The sequence below is a fragment of the Amblyomma americanum genome, chromosome 10 (assembly GCF_052857255.1).
Source record: "Amblyomma americanum isolate KBUSLIRL-KWMA chromosome 10, ASM5285725v1, whole genome shotgun sequence".
In the NCBI taxonomy this organism is placed as follows: domain Eukaryota; kingdom Metazoa; phylum Arthropoda; class Arachnida; order Ixodida; family Ixodidae; genus Amblyomma; species Amblyomma americanum.
In genome coordinates this window covers 38,869,694-38,889,874 of record NC_135506.1, presented here as the reverse complement: position 1 = coordinate 38,889,874, position 20,181 = coordinate 38,869,694, and the positions used below count along the sequence as shown (strand labels likewise).

At 44.8% G+C, this 20,181-nt stretch overlaps 1 protein-coding gene across 1 annotated transcript in view; it reads left to right on the top strand.

Moving 5' to 3' along the window:
* Positions 1-19,502, top strand: part of LOC144108211 (uncharacterized) — an 82,705-nt gene extending 63,203 nt beyond the window's left edge. Inside the window, exons 11-15 of the mRNA XM_077641490.1 lie at positions 3,590-3,699; positions 6,919-6,997; positions 11,776-11,916; positions 16,048-16,137; positions 19,389-19,502. Coding sequence (XP_077497616.1) covers positions 3,590-3,699; positions 6,919-6,997; positions 11,776-11,916; positions 16,048-16,137; positions 19,389-19,502 — 534 coding nt within the window. The remainder of the gene's footprint in view (positions 1-3,589; positions 3,700-6,918; positions 6,998-11,775; positions 11,917-16,047; positions 16,138-19,388) is intronic.
* The last annotated feature ends 679 nt before the right edge of the window (positions 19,503-20,181 follow it).

Here is a 20,181-nt window from a genome sequence, read left to right as displayed (position 1 = left end):
ACCGCTACTTGGAGTGGTCAAGCAGTTTTCTTCCTCATCCCTTCCCCCCTGCAAAGCATGAAGAGGAGCCCTGCTTTCGCGGTGATTTATTAGGCTCATGTCATATGAAAAACCACCAAGAAACAGCGCTGCGAGTTTCAGCAGTTTTGTTCTGCACATTGCCAAGAAAAATCTGCACTCTCCCTCCGAGGAAGCGCTCGGCAGTCCCACCCAAAAACTTTAATGACGACTTGCCCCGACTGCTCTGACATCACTGAACCCAGTTTTTGCTCACAGGAAGAGCTAGTGCTTGCCGGCCATACCGACGTCACCAGAGTGTGGCAGCCTACGTTGGCATGCAAGCCGTGGTCATAACATGCACTCCATAGCTGGCGCCGGCAGAGAATGAAGCTGTCGCTTAAGCATATTTTGTAATTATTCACACGGCGAATCTCATTTCATTAAATGTTTGGTGGTCAGTACGAGACATCCACTTAATGCCAGCCTTCCCAAGTTTAATGGTGCCTAGATAATAGGCCCAGAAGCATGACATCATCACCGGCCTGACTACGCCTACTGCAAGGCAAAGACTTCTCCCATGCCTCTCCAATAAACCCTATCCTTTGCCAGTGCTGCGGCCACCACATTCCCGCGAACTTCTTTATCTCATTCGCACACCTAACGTTCTCCCTCCCCCTGCTGCACTCGCCTGCTCTTGGAATTCAGTCCGTTACCACTATGAACCAGCGGTTATCTTTCCTTCGCATTACATGCCCTGCCCAACTTTTTTCTCTCAATGTCGACTTGGAAGCAACCTGCGTTTGTTCCCTCACCCACTCTGCCCGCTTACGGTCTCTTAACTTTACACCTATTGAAGCGAAAGCTTCAAGCTTCACTGCGCTACCTCGTAGCGATATATGTGGGACAGTTACTACGCAATTTCCTTTCTTCAAAACAGATTCGGGTGTCCACCGATATACGTGTGGCGTTACTGCGTCATTTCCTTTCTTCAAAACCAGTTTAAAAAAATCTGGTGGTTTAGGCCTGCTTAACCCGGTGATATAGCTCCGGTGATATTTTGGACTATTATTGCGTGTTGTGTGCGGAGATATGGAACGAAATCCGGCTGCAAACGACGCGCAAACCAGGAAGATAATTTTGGAAAGCCAAATTGATAAAGAAAATCCTTTGTTGGGGTGCAGGAAATGGAGCAATGTGAGAGGCGACATTTGTTTTTCTTAAAAACAACTTTCATTTTCCTTCGCTTACGGCGCGGCTAGGGTGTTCACCGAGATATGCGAGGCAGGCGTAATTTCCCCCCCCCCCCTTAAAACCGATTGATTTTACTTTCCTTCTCTTATGGCGCTGTTCGGGTGTCCACGGGGACATGTGCAACAGGCGTCATTTCCTTTCCGTAAACCGAAGTTTACTTCATTTTGCATGTTTTGCGCGCGCGGTTCGGATGCACACCGAGATATGTGAAAGAGGCGTAATTTCGTTTCCTTGAAACCAATTTTCATTTCCTTTACCCGCCGCGGTTGCTCAGTAGTTAGGGCGCTCAGCTACTGAACTGGAGTTCCTGGGTTCGAGCCCGAACGCGGCAGCTGCGTTTTTATGGAGGCAAAACACTAAGGCTCTCGTGTGTTGTGCGATGACAGTGCACGTTAAACATCACCAGGTGGTCGAAATTATTCCGGAACATTCCACTACGGCCCCTTCTTCCTTTCTTGTTTCACTTCTTCCTTTATACCTTCACTTGCGGCGCGGTTCAGGTGTCCAACTCGCTTAGTTCGCAGCTTTAATGAAGGATATATTAGAGATGCTGCGCCATTTCCTTTCACCAAAAAACCAATTATTATTATTTCATTTCTCTTCCCGTATGCGCGGGTCAGGTTTCGCTCTGCACGGCAGGCGTCGCATCGATCACACCAAGCGTTCCTTTCTGTAGAACGCATCAAAGTGCACCAGTGTTTTATGCAGAACCCACTAGCCGCTACAGACGCTGGTGTCGCTGCTGTAGCTGACGTCATATTTCGAACCTGACTACCACCAGTTATGCTCAGGCTTTGACCACTACCTAATAACGTAAAACATGAGGACACATTGACCTCCAGCTGCATTAGTCAAACTTGCAGACCCGCTGACGGCTCGAAAAGCTGGCGCACTGAAGCTTTGCTCTTCAAAATGAATCTTTTTGCCTCTCTAAAAACGGCGCCGCCGCGGCACGGGTTCAAACTCGACCGCGGCGGCTGCGTTTTTGTGGAGACAAAAGGCTAAGGCGCCCGTGTACTCAGCGATGTCAGTGCACGTTAGATCCCCAGGTAGCCGAAATTATACAGGAGCCCTCCACTAGGAGACCTCTTTCTTCCTTTCTTCTTTCACTTCCTCCCTTATTCATTCTCTTACTGTGCGGTTCAGGTGTCCAACTATATATGAGACAGGTACTGCGCATTTCTTTTCTCTAAAAGACAATTTTCAATGGCGTATCAAGCCGCCTCTTCGAAGGCGTAGCAGACAGTATGACGTCATAACACCTTGATGAGACAGACACTTTCAGCATCAATATGTAAGGTGCCATAACAAAAGTTTGGAGCCTGAAATTTGACGTAGTCAATCTGAATATGAAGGTCGTTATGTCTGCAAACTCCAGTACGCGATCAGCGAATACCAGACTTATGATTTGGTTTGTTGGTATTTGTGAGAGTAATAAAAATAAACGCTGATGACTGCAAGTCTTCGTGATGAAGAATAAGTGAAGGTCAGGGACGTGAAGCAGTCGAGGCCACCCATGTCCAAAGCTTTGTTTTCGCTTTCTCGGTCCTTAGATCGTTCACAACATTGTTATCAGATATGGTGTGGTTATCCTGGGTCGCAGCTGGCCTGTTGTGATGCCATATGTGTAGCTTGGACACGTGGACCCTTCCACCTTAGCCTTACTTGAACACAGAAAGGGCGCCAGCATTTCCCACTCCTAGTCTAAAATGTCGGGACACAGTGGTGTAATGTTTGTTCGCTATTGCTGCGCAATATCATTCCACAGTCCTGGCGGCTTCCTAGTCTAAAGCTATGCCTTATGCGACAGTGCAGTGTCCACTGTTTGGGCTTAGCAATGACTCATGAGTGGGCCAACTGAAAGCTTTTTCGCCGATAATTTTCGCTGGAAATGGTTTTAGTACAAAGTAGAAATTTAAAAAGAAAACAATATATGCCAGATTTTATATTGTTTTCAGTCCAACCTGCTTGTTTACCCGCCTCATAAGACACAAAGCACAATTCGGAGGATGGTAACCATGACCTGGCTTAAAAATACTGTTTTTTAAATTAATCGCATACCCAGGACCTGTTAGGCTTGCCAATATCTTCGGTTAATGTTTAGTAGCGGAGTCTTTGTCTTGAAGACGTTTGCGGAGCATTGTCTAACTGAATCGCTTACCTAGGAGCTCATGCTTGAGTCTCTGTCTTGAGGACGTTTGAGGAGCGTTATGAATCTCACGGTCGCTGTGTGCGTGTTTTGATGTCACATGTGTATTTCGGAGACACTTCAGTACCCCTTCAACAAAACATAAGTACTTCCAGAGAATGTACTCATCCGGAATTCAATTCTTTGCAGGCTTTCCTCAAAAGCATTACGGACGTGAACAAAGAAAAAGTCATCATCGGGGCTGACATCTCAGGCTTTACAGATGAAATTCTAAGAGCACCACCATCCATGTTCCAACGGTAAGCAAAATATCGGCACTTGCCCTGCTTTGGCTTAAGAGGCTTTCATTTGTTCGTTTTGAAAGCAGGAAAGTGCGTGCTGCTGACTAAAGGAATACAGCTTCAAATAATCAAGCTTAGATATCACACTTGCCTGTATATAAGTGCAATTCAGTATAGAATTATACTACTAGTATATAATTATACTATGTACCCTTCCTTGGAAAATGCATCCAGGAAAAGTTGACGGAACTCATGGAGAAGCACGCAGGTTTGTGGTAGGAGGTTGTATTCAGGAGCCTTCCCTAACTGTAGCTGGGGTGTCCTGCATGCCATCAATCCTGCTTTTTACCGGGTCAGTTCTCAAGGTTCCTAAAACTGCCGTGAATGAAAGAGCATTGATCACGGCGATGTGTTCGGTGACGGCGCTACTCAATACCTAACAAAATGCTTGTCCTTTGTCTTCTAAGTCAGAACATTTCGTCGCTCTATATTCGACGAAGCTCAATTTACGTCAGTACCGTAAGAGTTACGTAAAACGATGCGCGCTACAGTGTTCGCAACTCCGAAGCGAACTGCACTGGGCATATCGGTGCAATTGGTATAGTCAGGGTAAACATGATGAATCGCTGGTACAATGCGAACTGTGTACATTCAAAGGGGCGTTTTCAATGAAGTGGTCACTTATGACAGTGCTTAATTTTGGGCCATGTTCAAACAGAAGCTCGGGTACTGGCGTAACTGTATCAAGCACTTTTCACGCTACGGCGTCCTGCTGCAAAGCTCTCCTGTGTTTAAAATGATCGCATTGACGTTGATATAATGTCGCATTGAATAAAACAAGAGCGATGTTTCAGGGACGCTTAAGTGCTGCGCAGTAGATAAACAATTCTCGCTGTAAATTAGTATTTGAGAAAAACTATATATGCCAGGTTTTATTGTAATCAGTAGAGAATAGTAATTGAAAGAAACAATGTATGCCTAACTTTTCTTTTCAGTGCGAATTGCTAGGTTAGCCGCACCACAAGATAAAAAGGAAAATTCAGAGGACGGCAACCAGACTATATATAACCTGACATAGAAATACTGTTTTCGGAATCAATCGCATACACAGGAACTTATGGGCTTGCCATTAAATTTTCAGTTACTGTTTAAGGGCGCAATCTCTGCCTAGATTTCTCCCATTGGGCACCCGAACTACATGATCCTGCATCAATATTCATGCTCCTGGGCTGCTACAGCTCCGTAGGTTCGCTTTGTTTTTGCGTCTGCTGGCCGAGCTGCATGGTGTATGAGCAAGTTGGTGTATGAGTGCTAGCGGTATGGGATAGTTCGCTCCTCATTCCATAATGCGTATCTTCTACTGTAAAAGCTTAATACGAAAAATATCCGTGAAGAGCAAATTCAACGCTTCGTTGTCGAAGCGTAAAATATAGCGATAGAAAAAGCAATGAAGCTTAAAAAAATTAAGAGCTCATATAACTGTCATGGCCGTGCGCGCTGCAAGGACTGGAACGTGTGGTCGCAAAAGGATTGACCACTTGTCATTGCTCATCACGGATAAGCGCTTATGTAGCATACAGTGAGCAGCCGCCGAGTCAGCGAGAAAGTACGGTGACAGGACCGCCACTCGCTTTCTCTGTAGCACCCTGACAGCTGATTGAAAGTGCGCCACTTGAAGCTTTTCCGACGTCCGCGGCGATTGGCTTCAAACCGATGCTTCTGGGTTTGAGGCAATCGGCACGACCTAAGATGTCTAATAAGGAGAAAACTGTGGAATAACACCTTGTGTGCCGCGTAGGATAGGACTAACTTTATTAAAATGCCGGGAACCGACGGTTTAACGCGTCGTAACGTTGGCCAAGCGTCGACCCGGGGTTATGCCCTACTCTGCACTACCCCAGTTTGGCCCGTTCGTAGTGGGCCGTGAAGCTTGTGCTTTTGGAGTGCACCCCAGTTCTTTGTGCCGCCTTACACGTATAGATTGTTTTCTAGCAGTGACGCGCCAATATAACGCCATATACAGGCCATCGGACTGAGACAATACTATGTGCGAATCATTGCAAATGTGCTTACCACGCGCGTGACGTCGAAAACAAGGCATCGGCCACCTCAGTGTCTGATGTAATCTTCACATATTGAAAGTTCAGATGACCCCTTTCAGACTTGTGCACAGCCTAGAAACGACAACATTCCAGCCCACTAATGATGTGTTGGTGGCCATAACGATACTTTATCTTTCGGAGGTCGTTCCTTAATAACAAAATCCAATCCAGTGGTCAGAAACAATGCATGTTTTGCATGTGCTTTATTCCTACGAGCTCTTTGGGACACAATATCGTGCCAGTTATTTATCTTCCCGATTGCTCTAAGCACCTCTACAAACTTCACCACATGATGGAGGTAGTGCTTCATAGACCTCGATAAGGGCGAGTTTATCAGAGCCTTCCAAAGAAAAATAATTGAGATAGAGAAGTAATTTAAAGAAAGGGAAGGGTCCGCTTCTGTATAGGTGCCCTCCGCATCCCACAAACACGTTAGCTTGCAGAACTTTACGAAAAGAAGGCCCCGAGGTTGAGAGTGTAATTTATATTGTGAAGACCGTCACAAGACTTCACATATAGGGCTTCAGATGTTTATTCTACTAGAGGCGCTTATGGGACACGAGTAGGCTCGTTAAGTGCGGGTTAAGTGCGCTTCGTTTTCAAGACGATTTCATTCACGTTATTAGTAATACAGCTGAAATTGTACGGCTCCGGACAACGTGGCACAATCAGTGCACGTATGTTCCTCGCAGAATGCACATACAAAATAACATTTTTTTCAACAGGCAAGGCAGACTGCCATCGGCTTGTTCCGTCTATGTACGAGAACAAGAGCGATACGAATTTCAAATCACAGATAATGTAATAACGTTGTCCCATCTTTGTAGTTGGTCTTTACAGGAATTCCAAAGGTCTCGACCAACACGTCTACCTTACACAACTCAGCATAGAAAAAATTTGGCCCCCCATAAAGAGTGGTTCCCGTTTGCTTATAAACAGACATGAACTTTTAGGTTAAGATATTTTTCTAGCATACATCTTTAAAACCCGCTCTCTTGCTTGATACGACAGGCGACGAGCCTGGAAAAATTTTCTCTGGTTAATTCCTGACTGTTTGAAGAGGCGCCTTGAATTTTCATTCGCGTCAGTGTGAAGTTCTCATTCAAGCCATTAATATTGCTTTCATTGTCTGCAGCGTTGGATTGATAATTGGACTTAGAACGACTTACGGACAATGCATCAAAAGAGGAATGTGGTATGAAGAAACTTATTTGGTAAGTAAGGCCTCGCAGAGTACACATATATAATAAAATTTTTCTAACATGCTAGCCAGACTGCCGTCCCCTTGTTCCGTCTACGTAAGAAAACAAGAGATATACAAAGTGTAAATAACAGATGAGACATGCAACCAGGGCAATACAGCAATTATTATTTTTTGGTATATATTTCTCTAGAAAAAAGTTTAAGACAGCTGGTTCACTAAAGTGTGCGTGGGAATAAGTTTTCATGCGTCGATAGTCCTGAAATACATCGTCTTCCTAGGCATGAAACAGCTTGTAAGGAAAATTAAGCACACGCCATCCTCGTTTTAAGCAGTAGTGGCATCCGTCAGCGTGGTAAGAACGCTTTAAAATAACAATTAGATGGCTTTGATGATACTGGTTCTCTGCTTCAAGCTCGGCGGCCACAGATCTCAAATAACGTTTGCCTCTCTTAAAAAAAGCAGCGTACCAACATTTCCATACCTATTTGCCAGGCCCCCCCGAAGGATTCCACTCTGCTGGTGAGGCCGTTGTACCGATTAGACATGCGCCCAATATCAGACGTAATTCATCTCATTAAATCTTAATTCTTACGTGGTAGAAATGTAACCTTATAACATCAGTGTTTTCGTACAGCCGGTCCCAGCTTTAAACAATAGACCAGGGGAAGAAGCAAAAGTAATGAGGAATCCGACCATAAGCGAATGACATCTACGTGTGCATATGTACTGAAAATGAAAGGGGTACAAATAATGTAATATTATTCGTCACACATTTCGAAAGTCAATACTCCAATGCAAATAAGTACAGCTTATGCATTCACTATGGCATCGAAAAGTTAATCTATAGGCACATAAGTGTTGTAGTTGCTCTTAACTTAGGCTGCCCCATGTGGCAGTTAAAGTAACAAATTAGGAATGGGTTGGTGAGGTGTCCGCTGGCATCAGCTGCGTCTCTGGCGTGTTGTACCTCCTTTAGATGACGTTTCGGGCTTTAGTTGGCTCGGATATTTTAGGCTATATCGGGATAGACCGGCAACCTCATGTTGAGCGGTACAATGTAGCCGTCTCTCCACACCAGACACATTCGCTGTTGTATCGCCCATGCCTTGAGGGATGGTGGTCTGTTTGGACGCGTGTTTTTTTGTAATCACCTAAGTGTTGTGGCTTGCTTTCCGCTTAGTCTGCCTATGCCTCTCGCTAAACGCCCGGGTTGTTCGCCACATGTTTCTGGTCTTGTGAAGGGCTCTGTCGGTGTCTCCGCCAGCGGCTAGAGAAACCTCCGACAACGGAGCCTACTCGTGTCACCCTCTACCACAGCGTTGGGAACTTGGTTGCTGTGAGGCTTACTCAACTGTTTCGGAAGGCTCGACAGGCGGCTTAAAAGTCTGAGGCTATTCAGTGAATGGTATGTCAGCTGCAGGCTTCCGGAACTGCTAGGGCTCTGTTAGCCTTCTGGTCCGGGTGTCGAGTATATCTTAGCATGTTCTTCGAAGGTGCAGTGTATTCCCAGATTTCGTGTGCATAGCTGGGGCCTGAAACAAAACACGGTGCAGGCTATATTCGCGTCCTACAGGTGGCATGATTTTGTCTGTAATTAGGAAGCGTTTCATGGTTGACGTTTGTGTTGTCTTTATGGATTTTTCTTAAATTCTCTGCCCATTCTATTAAGTTGGTGATCACTTAGGTGTTCGTTGTTCTGGCTCTGAGGTTGTTGCAGTCGCTCAGTTTACCATTAAGTGGGGGTCTGCGGTATACTAAGTTCATCTGTATGTATGAGTTCATGCAGTTTTTTAATCTTGCATAGGAGTGTGAGGTCGGGGGATGTGCCCCTCTAGACACTATTCCTACCTTAGGTAGGGCAGTGAAGCTCGGCAAGAATTCTCGTCAATGATCTTCCCTTGGCCGAGTCAGTCTGGTACCCCCAGTTTCGGTGCAGGGCGTTAAAGCCTCCCACAATCACTAGGTGCTTATCTTGGCTTTTGTTGCTATTTCTTTCATTAGGGCATCGTCGTTGGCTCTTTTATCTCTAAATTGAACAGCGCGAAAGTAACAAGGACAAGAGAGGCACAAAAACACAACAGGACCGACGCCAACTCGTGAGTGGCAAATGGATAGGGCAATAAGGTTCCACATACAATGACAGGGTCGGTACGGAAACTTCTACGGAGGAAACGGCCCAATGCAGAAGAAATATGCACAAGAAGTACTTAAGTTTTTATAGCAGTGTTTCCGCCATGATGGGTGTTGTATTTGTGCATATACCGTTACGATGTACGGTGGTTTTCTTGTTTCATATTTTTGCCGGCTTATGGCTAGCAGTTTGGTTCGTTAATTAATTAAATAATGATAGAATGCATACGCCTGCCCAGCAGAGAGCTTGCGTCTGCAGAAACTATCGGGATAGGGTGCCCTCTTGTCCTCTGAATTTTTTGGTCTGTTAACCTGTTGCAGCTAGCCTCATGCTGACACTTTGTTGCGGAAGAATCATGGTCTCAGCGTGTTCGCGGCAGCTTGCGTAAGGATAGGTGTGCGAGTCTTAACACTCGCTTCCCTAAGCTTATGGTTTGCAGTCTCTGCAGCGTCCAAGCTAATACTGCTTGATGAAGAGCAGTGCGGCAATAGTTGTTAACTGGCTCACCCTTTGCAGCATCTTCTGGACAGTATTAGTTTATTTATTTAAAATACGCGTTAAATGACCTGGTATGGGGTATTGAAAGAGGGATACCGGTCTATATCAACGAAACAGAAAAATAATAAATACAGGAGTATATTTTTACAATCAATGTGTTAAAGTATTGTAAATGCGCCTTACAGAGCCCATTGAGATTTTCTTTGCTGCACAGTAGTCTGAAATCTGAGCATTTATTCATGGAGATAATGTTTCCTTCTCTGGTAGGGTAGCGAAGCTCTGCAAGAATCCTCCGTTCCTGTTGTGGAAGGATATTCTCTTGGCCGAGTCAGTCTGGTGGTTATCTTGGGTTTTGTTGCTACTTGCTCTATTAGCGCATCGTGGTTGGCTTTGTGATCCCTAAATGCCGAGCAATATGCGCTGAACTTTTGGTCATGCCTCCGAAGTTGTTTTCCTACCGAAGTTGTTTTCTTCCGAAGTTGTTTTCCTGGTTAAGGAGACGAAGTGAATAAATAATAATCCTTCCTTGAGCAGTTTAACAAAGTCGCGCTTCGTTTATTTGGTGTTGGCCCGCTAGGTGAGGCAGCGGGACTTGCTGCGAGTATGTAATCATCGGCTGGCAAGTTGAATGTAAAGTCGTCGAAATTCGCCACAAGGTCTCATTGATATACTACTTAGCTTGGCTAAGCCAAACTCCCAGAGTCTCTTCCTTGAGTCTCTTCCTTATGGTTCAACCTCCATAACTTGAGGCTGGTCATTGGTGACGTCCTGGGGAGTTCACTAGCATGAGTGCCAGGGGTGCGGCCATGACGTAGGTAGGATTGGCGATGCCAGCCTCCCGCCAGCATGCGCCGTACTCGTCTTTAAGGTTAGCGCAGCGGCGGACGCTGCGAAACGCTAGTAACATGGTGAAAGATCCACTTAGGATCGGTCTCTACGTGATCCTGATGACATTAGAACCAATATTTTTGAACTTCTCGCTGCTATTAAGAGTAACTATTAAAAGAGAGCTATTAAAAACGTTTCTGCTCAGCCCATACGAAGCGGGTCCTCTAAGCTCCTTAGTCATGTACACTACCAAACACTTGAGAACACAGGCTGAGCTCATTGTTTGAACTCGTACGTTCTATGTTCTATCTTGTGTTTGGGGAGAAATTGCAGCTACCATGACTTACGGAGATGCATAACAGCTAACCTGGACCGATTACGATATAATTTTGGTTCTGCACAGTAGATGTCCTTAATTTCGTTAAAAAAGTGCTGAGGAACATGGATAAAAAAATAAAAAGGCTACCAAAAGTAACAAACAAAATATGCGCAGTGTTTCATGTCACAGTCGTTTTGAAAAATAGTCGAATCGTTGTCAGCGATGTTTGACACAACACAGAAACGAAGTATAGGAAAATAATAATAATAATAATAATAACAATATTAATATAATAATAATAATAATAATAATAATAATAATAATAATAATAATAATAATAATAATAATAATAATAATAATAATTGGTTTTTGGGGAAAGGAAATGGCGCAGTATCTGTCTCATATATCGTTGGACACCTGAACCGCGCCGTAAGGGAAGGGACAAGGGAGGGAGTGAAAGAAAGGAAAAGGAGGTGCCGTAGTGGAGGGCTCCGGAATAATTTCGACCACCTGGGGATCTTTAACGTGCACTGACATCGCACAGCACACGGGCGCCTTAGCGTTTTTCCTCCATAAAAACGCAGCCGCCGCGGTGGGGTTCGAACCCGGGAACTCCGGATCAGTAGTCGAGCGCCCTAATCACTGAGTATAGGAAAAGCCGAACCCGAATATATCTGAGCGATAATGCCTAAAAATATAAAATAAAAATATAAAAATATTAAATATTAATACTGCGTCTTTCAGCATCGGCCATCGACGGCTTTCGTTCGCTTTGCAAAAAGTTTCTTGACGATAAGACGTTAAATGTTTGTTTGCAAACAATATTGTTATTTTAAATGGATCACAAAACTGTTTTTTACAGTATTAGCGGTGACAGCTTGGTGGTGTGGCAGATATGTTCACTGCCTTTACTGGAAGTATCATTCCTTAGCAAGACTTAACGTATTGATATCATTACTATCGTGGTACTCATTTGGGTAATTTTACCCCAATACCGCTCATTTTTTTCCAGACAAGGGCTGTTTCAGTGCAGCAAACCCTTCCAGTTTCTGTCGGAATTACCACTACGGCAGCTGTCAAGTCGCTCTTTAAATTCAATGAGACAGGGGACGGGTGCTGGAAAAGAAGTGACGTGTCGATTTCTGAGTTAAAGGTAAGAAGTGAAAAACTTAAAAGCACTATTTTTGTATCATCGCACGAAAAATTATTCCATAAATTTTTGCATATCTCTTTTAAGACTTCTTTACACAGTCCACAGGCTGTCTATAGTTAGTCTATAGACAGGCTGTAAACAATGGTCTGCTAAAGGTTTAGTCGACAGAGGCCTGTAGACTGTCTGTAGACAAAGGCCTGTAGCATTGCCAGGCCACACACCTATCGAGCGTCTATAGACAGCGTATAGGCAAATGTCTACTGATAATACGGCGGTGTCTATAGACAGTCCATAGATAAGTCTACTAATCAACACCATTAAAAATGTTCAACACAAGGTGTTCACAATTGACATGACGATCAATATACAAATAAATGTTGAAAGTAATGGTTCGACTGCTTTCCTTCGAAGTATTCTTGAACCCTGTTATCTGCAATCAGTCATCCGGGCATGCTGACCTGTGCACTGCATGGGAAAAATAATGTAAGAGGAACTGAAATAAAATTCCCACTCCACCTCTCCCACTCCTCCACGAGCTAATCTTGATATGCTGGTTTCGTTTTTGGGGAGCCCAAAACCCTAAGGTGATTCAGGCTAAGAGACACACTCTAGTGAAACGCTGCGGAATAATTTCGGCCACCTGCGGTTTTTACTGTGCACTGACAACCTACTGCCAATACCAATCCTCCCTGTATTCATTCCCTTTACATTAATTGGAACAGAAGACTTCGAAGAATTGTGCCAGGTATCAGAATTGACTCGCTGAGTGCTGTTGAGACACTGCAGGGCGTTTGGGAGGCATCCGTCTGATTCGACACCTTTCCGCAAGCAACTGTCCAGCCTCCTAGACAAGAACTGCATATGCGTTGGCAGGAAGTAGCGTAGTCGTTAGCACGCTCGGCTGCGGAACGGAAGGATGGTGGTGGTTTGCATCCAATCGTTCACAACTTTTTTTCCTCTCCGGTTAAGGAGTGTAACGGACGGACAGAAGCATGACGTCTCTGCCGTTGTTCTGACCTCCACTTGCTGATATACTTGACAGGATCTCGACTGGGAGTATGAGCCATTAAAGGCTTTCGCCTTTATATTTCAGCATTTATTCTTTACTCGCTATTAAACAACCGCTTGAAAACCTGCATGAAGCACCTACGGAGATACAACCACCCTACAACACCTACAACTTTAATGAATGTTAATGGCATACAGACACTGGAAACTCCAAGAACGCTTTTGCGACTAAAATTTTTCTTTTGTTGAAAAATAACAAGTTATCAATGAGCCCGGATCCTTACTTAAAACCACTAGTGACGCGATTAACGAGACATACTCACGCCCAGTCCTTAACATCTTATCGTGCCAGAACAAACTTGTACAAATCCTATTTTCCCAATCAATGACTGAGTGGAACCAGCTTCCTTTGATTGGATTAATACACACTGAGAGCATCGCCAATTTTTTATAAAGACTTTTGAAAGTTGTATGTGCAGTTCTAGGCGGTAAAATGTGTGTTAAATTTACCCATATTTTGTTCAGATCATGCATGTGTTGTTGTTGGGACAATATAAGCATTACAGTCACGATAAAATACCGCCTCAAACAGACTTAGTTTTTCCTTCAAATGCACCTCGAACAAATCATTAAACAGGTAGTTCTTGAATGCAGGTACCCTTCAACTTCATTAAAATTCGCAGCGCATATAAGTGCCAACTTACATTATCGCTTTAGTAATGTAGCAGCTGAGATCACAAACGCATACTCTGCCACTCCCACAATTGGTATTGGATAAATTTGTGCACGTGTTAGCGGGGTTCCTGAACTAGCCTCTGAACGAAATGCGAGCCATTTCTTGTCGAGGTGACCTTTACTCAGCTTTCGAAATTAAGTGCCCGCAGGCCAGCGGCGGCGGCCAACGGCTCGGATAACAGGGATGGACGAATCCATATGTGTGCTACGAAAGAGGAGACTGCATTCGCGCCGCCAACAACTTTTATTCCCATTACGCTATTAGCATTCCTCCTGTGCCGCTTGACTACAACTTCGAGAAACGCCCCTTGCTCCAGTCTATAGGCGATAACACAGATTAACCAATAAATGTAATCCGGGTTAGAACTCCAGTATGCGTTTTTGGATATGCCAAGTAAATCGAGCTCACACGGCTCTAACTACCGCAGAGTTTCTATTTGGCCGTGATTCAAGGACTAAGCAATATTTCTGGCCGTTTATCTATCTTGCAACACGAAAAAACCAGTAGACAGCTCGCGAGAACCGGAATACCATCACGGGATTCGCACCGACTGCCTTTCCGCGCGTTAGGGAAGACATAGCGGCATAGTGGTTAAGGAGACAAAGTGAATAAATAATAATCCTGTAGGCTTATCGTAAGTGGACGATTAAATTTGATTTCGATGAAATTAAACGTAGTCCATGAGAGTACACACCGACGACGCCGACACATCCACGCACACAGTTGTTTGCAGCTCGAGTCATTTGCCACCGTCTCACGGAGAAATGGGTAAAACGTGAAACAAAACCATTTCACCGTCGTATCTTTACCGGTTGCACTCTTGCCGTGTGTAGCTTAAAACCACTAGTGACGCGATTAACGAGACATCCTCACGCCCAGTCCTTAACACCTTATCGTGCCAGGAGAAACTTTTTCCCCGATAAATAACTGAGCGGAACCAGCTTCATTTGAGTGGACTAATACACGCTGAGAGCAAAAACGAAAAAAATTATGGGTTGCGTACGAGGAGTGGGAAAGGCACTGACGGCGCACAGACCACACAGGACAATTTAAAGCTTAAATTGTCCACTCGCGCTTTAAAAAACTTTTTGTTTTTGCAAAAAGAAAACCGAAACCGTACTTATTGTGCATACGCGCCGCATCTCCTGTCGAATATTGTTCAGCAGACTTTTCAAGTAATTAAATAGTTGCATAGCTTAACATATTTTTAGCGCGTGTTCGAGTTTGGAGTGTGTGCTCCAAAGCAGCAGGTGTATTGACAAGAACAAAAAAAATTATGGGTTGCTGATCGTTGCGTCGCAGCACTTTTTCACGTGAATGTGAAGTCAAAATGTGTAAATGACAGATGTTAATTGCGCAGAGGACCGTGCTCTTTCAGACTCTTCTAACGGTGTTTCTACGAGATGGGCACATCCTTAAATTCTCACACCCATCCTTTCCCATTTATTTAAATGTACTGTCACTGATAAAATGTTTCAGAATTGTGCGCATTACACAACAACGAGAGAAAAAATGGAATAGTATTGTCCCGAGTGATTCCTTTAAGGGAGAGCATGTGCGTTTGATGTAGTACAGTTTGCTGGCACCCTTAATTCAGGAATGAGTGCTTTTTTCCTTGCTCTGCTAGCGTCAAAAATTTTTAAATTGTATTCACAATATACGTCAGTTTAACGAATAGGAGCTTTTCAAGGCTTCTAAACACAATATACTGGAGGATGTTGCATTTTCCTCGGACAATAATTTTTTAATTCTCGAAATGGCGAAGGAGGAGGAGTACTCACATTAGCGGCGGTTAAACGATGCTGTTGGGTTTGTGGGGGTCTAATTTCCCAGGAAACTCAGCCGGTGGCCTCTAGAATTCGACCACTGCGGCTTTCCGGTTAGCAGCCGTGTGCCATAATCACCATAATCGCCATAGATACCGGGGCGGCCCGATGCAGTTCTCCGCTCTCTGCAGTGCAAAAAAAAACTGACATTCTTCTGGAATTAGTGGAAAGAAGACAGATTGTCAGATTAAATTGGGATTGTTATAGACTGGTCAACATACAATAGAAGTAAATGAAGCGGTTATAGAATTTAGCCTATATGTATTAGCCTATATGTAATAATAGGCATATTTTGGCACTTCCTCAGATTTTATTCCACTCAATAACGAGGCGACAAGAGAAAACAAAAATATGCAGCTACTGATGTATCGGAGCGGGAAATTGTTGCTAGCTTCTTATCCACACCAGCACCGGTTTTCTTACCCGTGTTCAGCACAGAGAAATAAAATTTCACTGCTACTATGCTGGTTAGCTTTCTTAGCGGCTCATTTCAGTGTCAAAAGCAAGGGGGTGTGCAGAGGTTTTAACAAATTTTTAACCGCAGTACAATTCCTTTTTCAGTCATGCCCTAGAGAGAGAGCCCCGGCCAACCACATAAAGTGTGGGGGACGCTGGTTTGCTGTGGAGACTTCCGAGACTCTTTCAGACATGGTAAGAAGGTAGTTTTATTCTTTAAAGTGTAAACGTACCGAGCGATAATTATTAGAAGAGGAAATACGCCTCATTTTCTGACTGCTATACCACAGAGGAAAGGTAAAACTCCAGCTTCAATAGCTACGCTGGAGGTCAAAACCTTTCAATAATATCTGTGCTTTTTTAGTACAAGGAATGTGATAAATGCCTGCACGTCGCAGCACGCTTTAACTCGCAAATATAGGCGCAATAATAAAGCCAACGTATGAACAGGGGTGCAGTGCATAGAGGTGAGCCCGTTGAACATTGCCTTAAAGAATTGGCCTGGAACTTTTAGGGTAGTTCACTAGCTATGCTCCTCACATTCCACAATTCAGACAGCGATTAAACATGACAAAAGAGCTGGACAAGCGCCAAGGATATGTCCGGGCACACAGCGAAATAGGAACTGGACACAAGAAAATGGATCCGTTTTTTACTCAGCACTCGTGTATGTGTTCCTGGCGATAGTGAGGAAATACGCCTCATTTTCTGACTGCTATACCACAGAGGAAAGGAAAAACTTAAGCTTCAATAGCTACGCTGGAGATCAAAACCTTTCAATAATATCGTGTGCTGTTCTAGTACAAGGAATGTGATAAATGCCTGCACGTCGCAGCACGCCCTAACTCGCAAATATAGGCGCAATATTAAAGCCAAGGTATGAACAGGGGTGCAGCGCATAGAGGTGAGCCCGTTAAACATTGCATTGAAGAATTGGCCTGGAACCGTGAACGAACTGAAATTGGGGTATAATTAAGGATTCCAGTTACCGAGGACTCATAAAAACTTGGTTGCTGCAATTACTGTAATGAGGAACATCATTAGAAGAGAAGGGAACGTCTTGAGGGCGGGCTACTTCAGAGAAACTGGGGACGAACTGGCGAAACTAGGAACACAACCGGATGAAACTGCGCACGCCACAGGACGAACGAGGAGTGGGAAAGGCACTGACGGTGCGGAAATTGTCGGGATCGGGCTCAACTCCAGCAGCATTACCCAAGTGGTCCGGAAGTTCGCGGAGATTAAAACTGCATTTATTTCAGTTAAGCAGAAAGGCGCCGCTGTGGAAGAGCGCAAGGATGGACGAAAGTCGAAGCAGGTGGCTGTCAAATGTGGGCGAGATAAAAATGTCATCCAAGTAGCATAAACATGTAAACTTAAAGCCTATTATTTTCTAGGATGAATATTCTTTTCAGACGCCGGGTTTCTTTTAATACATGTACGTTCAACATTTAGTTGCGAGTTAGCGCTCATACAGAGGCGCGCACATAACTAGTCACTGTACTAGAGGATGATATGCAGTGGCCACAGCCGGGGCACAGCACAAAACTTCGGTGCGCACTCACGGAATAATGCACACCATCACTAGCGCATCAATTGCAGTTGGGGCTCTGTTGTTAACGTCACCCCGATGATTTTGCATGGCCACAGCGCCGAGGGTAAGGCCGTTTTTGAAATTGCCAAATGATATGGATAATACTTAATGGTGGGCTAGACGGCTCTCAAAAATTAGGGAGCCTGTGCCTATGTTCGCTCACTCGCGGTGCCAACTGTGGACGCGCTTCGGGGAGCCACGCCCATTCTCAAGTTGTGGAAAAACAGGTAGAAATAAGTCAGGTATAGTTGGCGCCAATGTGCTCGGCGTTATGACAATAGTGGGCTGTGTCAGAAAGTAAGCTTCAAGAATCGATGCATACGCTACTGTGGGTGACGGCACATGGGTACTAGCCCGCAAAAGTCCTACATTCTGAAAAAGTCCTCCATTCATTCATTCATTCCAAAAAGACGTGCAACAATGTGCGAAAATTCAGAAGATGTAATTACTTGAGCGGGACTCCAATCTCACGAGGCGCAGCTTCTCTCTGAAACCAGAGGCTACGTCCAGCTAGGCTAGACGGCTATAAAGTCCTATCTGCAATAGCATGGGGGAAAAAGATCACACTTATTCTAAATTTCACAGCAAATTATCCATAGTGGCCCCGATGCTATAAATATGTCCGGAAGCTGGCAGCAAAGTCGGCTTTATTTCTAACCGGGGAAAACGTCCAGGCGGCCAGGAAAGTAGTGAACGGCCAGTAGCATATATGCATAAATATTAACCCAAATAGACTCCTTGAATTGAGCCTCAAGGACATCTATTTTGTGGTACACACACACACACACACACACACACACACACACACACACACACACACACACACACACACACACACACACACACACACACACACACACACACACACACACACACACACACACACACACACACACACACACACACACACACACACACACACACACACACACACACACACACACACACACACACACACACACACACACACACACACACACACACACACACACACACACACACACACACACACACACACACACACACACACACACACACACACACACACACACACACACACACACACACACACACACACACACACACACACACACACACACACACACACACACACACACACACACACACACACACACACACACACACACACACACACACACACACACACACACACACACACACACACACACACACACACACACACACACACACACACACACACACACACACACACACACACACACACACACACACACACACACACACACACACACACACACACACACACACACACACACACACACACACACACACACACACACACACACACACACACACACACACACACACACACACACACACACACACACACACACACACACACACACACACACACACACACACACACACACACACACACACACACACACACACACACACACACACACACACACACACACACACACACACACACACACACACACACACCGCCGCGGCCGGAATCGAACCCGCGTCTTTCGGGCCGGCAGCCGACCGCCATAACCACTCAGCCACCGCGGCGGCCGGAAGGACTCGAGATATTGTGCCCGCTCACAGGTACTAAAGAGCAGGTTTCTCTGCTGCCAATCAAACATATATACATCGAAAAGCGCATTCAATTCCATATTGTGCGTATTCTGAATTGCATGTAGTTCCAATTGCGCCTGACGTTTCTGCTCGCCTTTCTCACTTCGGCAGTGAGCACGGAAACCAAAGGCGATGCAGACGCAAATATATAGAGCGACCATAAAACTCCATGTTTATGCCGACCCACATTGTAGCGAACGAGGCTTAACATACCTTTGCATTGCAGGTCTCCTACGGTGCAGGGCATGGCATAAAATCTTATTGGCTGCAAGACTCTGAACTGCTCGAATATGTGGCGGAGGTCGTTGAGAGAAACCTAAGTGTGTTAAAATTTACATGAGGTACTGGTTCCTAACCTTGTCTTCAAAATAAAGAGCTTCCAAAACCTTGGTACTACAACCAGAGCTGAAACTCGTGTCTGCTTTGAATTGTCTTCAGCGATTAGGAAATGGCGATGCACAAGAAAGCATACGGAGTGCCACTAACCGGTAAGTACGGGGGGGAGCCAGGACAGTGCATGAAGCCCCTGAGGTGTTGTGATAGCGAATGCAAAGTGATTTCACATTCACACGATGTCAGTTGAAATAGGCAGGCTGTGCTGGTAAACAAGTGACTAAGGAATGAGAAGACGCCGTGACAAATCCGATTACTAATTCCAGTCGTGCATTGTGCGCGACTATTTATTCGGCAGCTCTACTCTACTGCTGATCACGTGGGTTTCTTAAGGTAAATTTCGCTATTTCAGCTTAGGGATAACACCTCGAGATATAATTAACTGTGCGAACATTTGCACTCCAGCGGAGCAAGCCTGAAATTTCATCGCAAGATGAAAACCCGACTAACCTTTTCCGTTAAATGCTCTTTATGAGCCTTGAAGGGCATCGCGCTCGAAAAAAATAACGCCTGGGTTTTTACAACTGACAAAGCTATGTCATTTATAGAGAAAGTGCGCATGAGCACATGAGTCTCGTGTAGGGCTGTGGCGCGGCTGGGAAGCGGGTGTGCTCAACTGCTGCCTT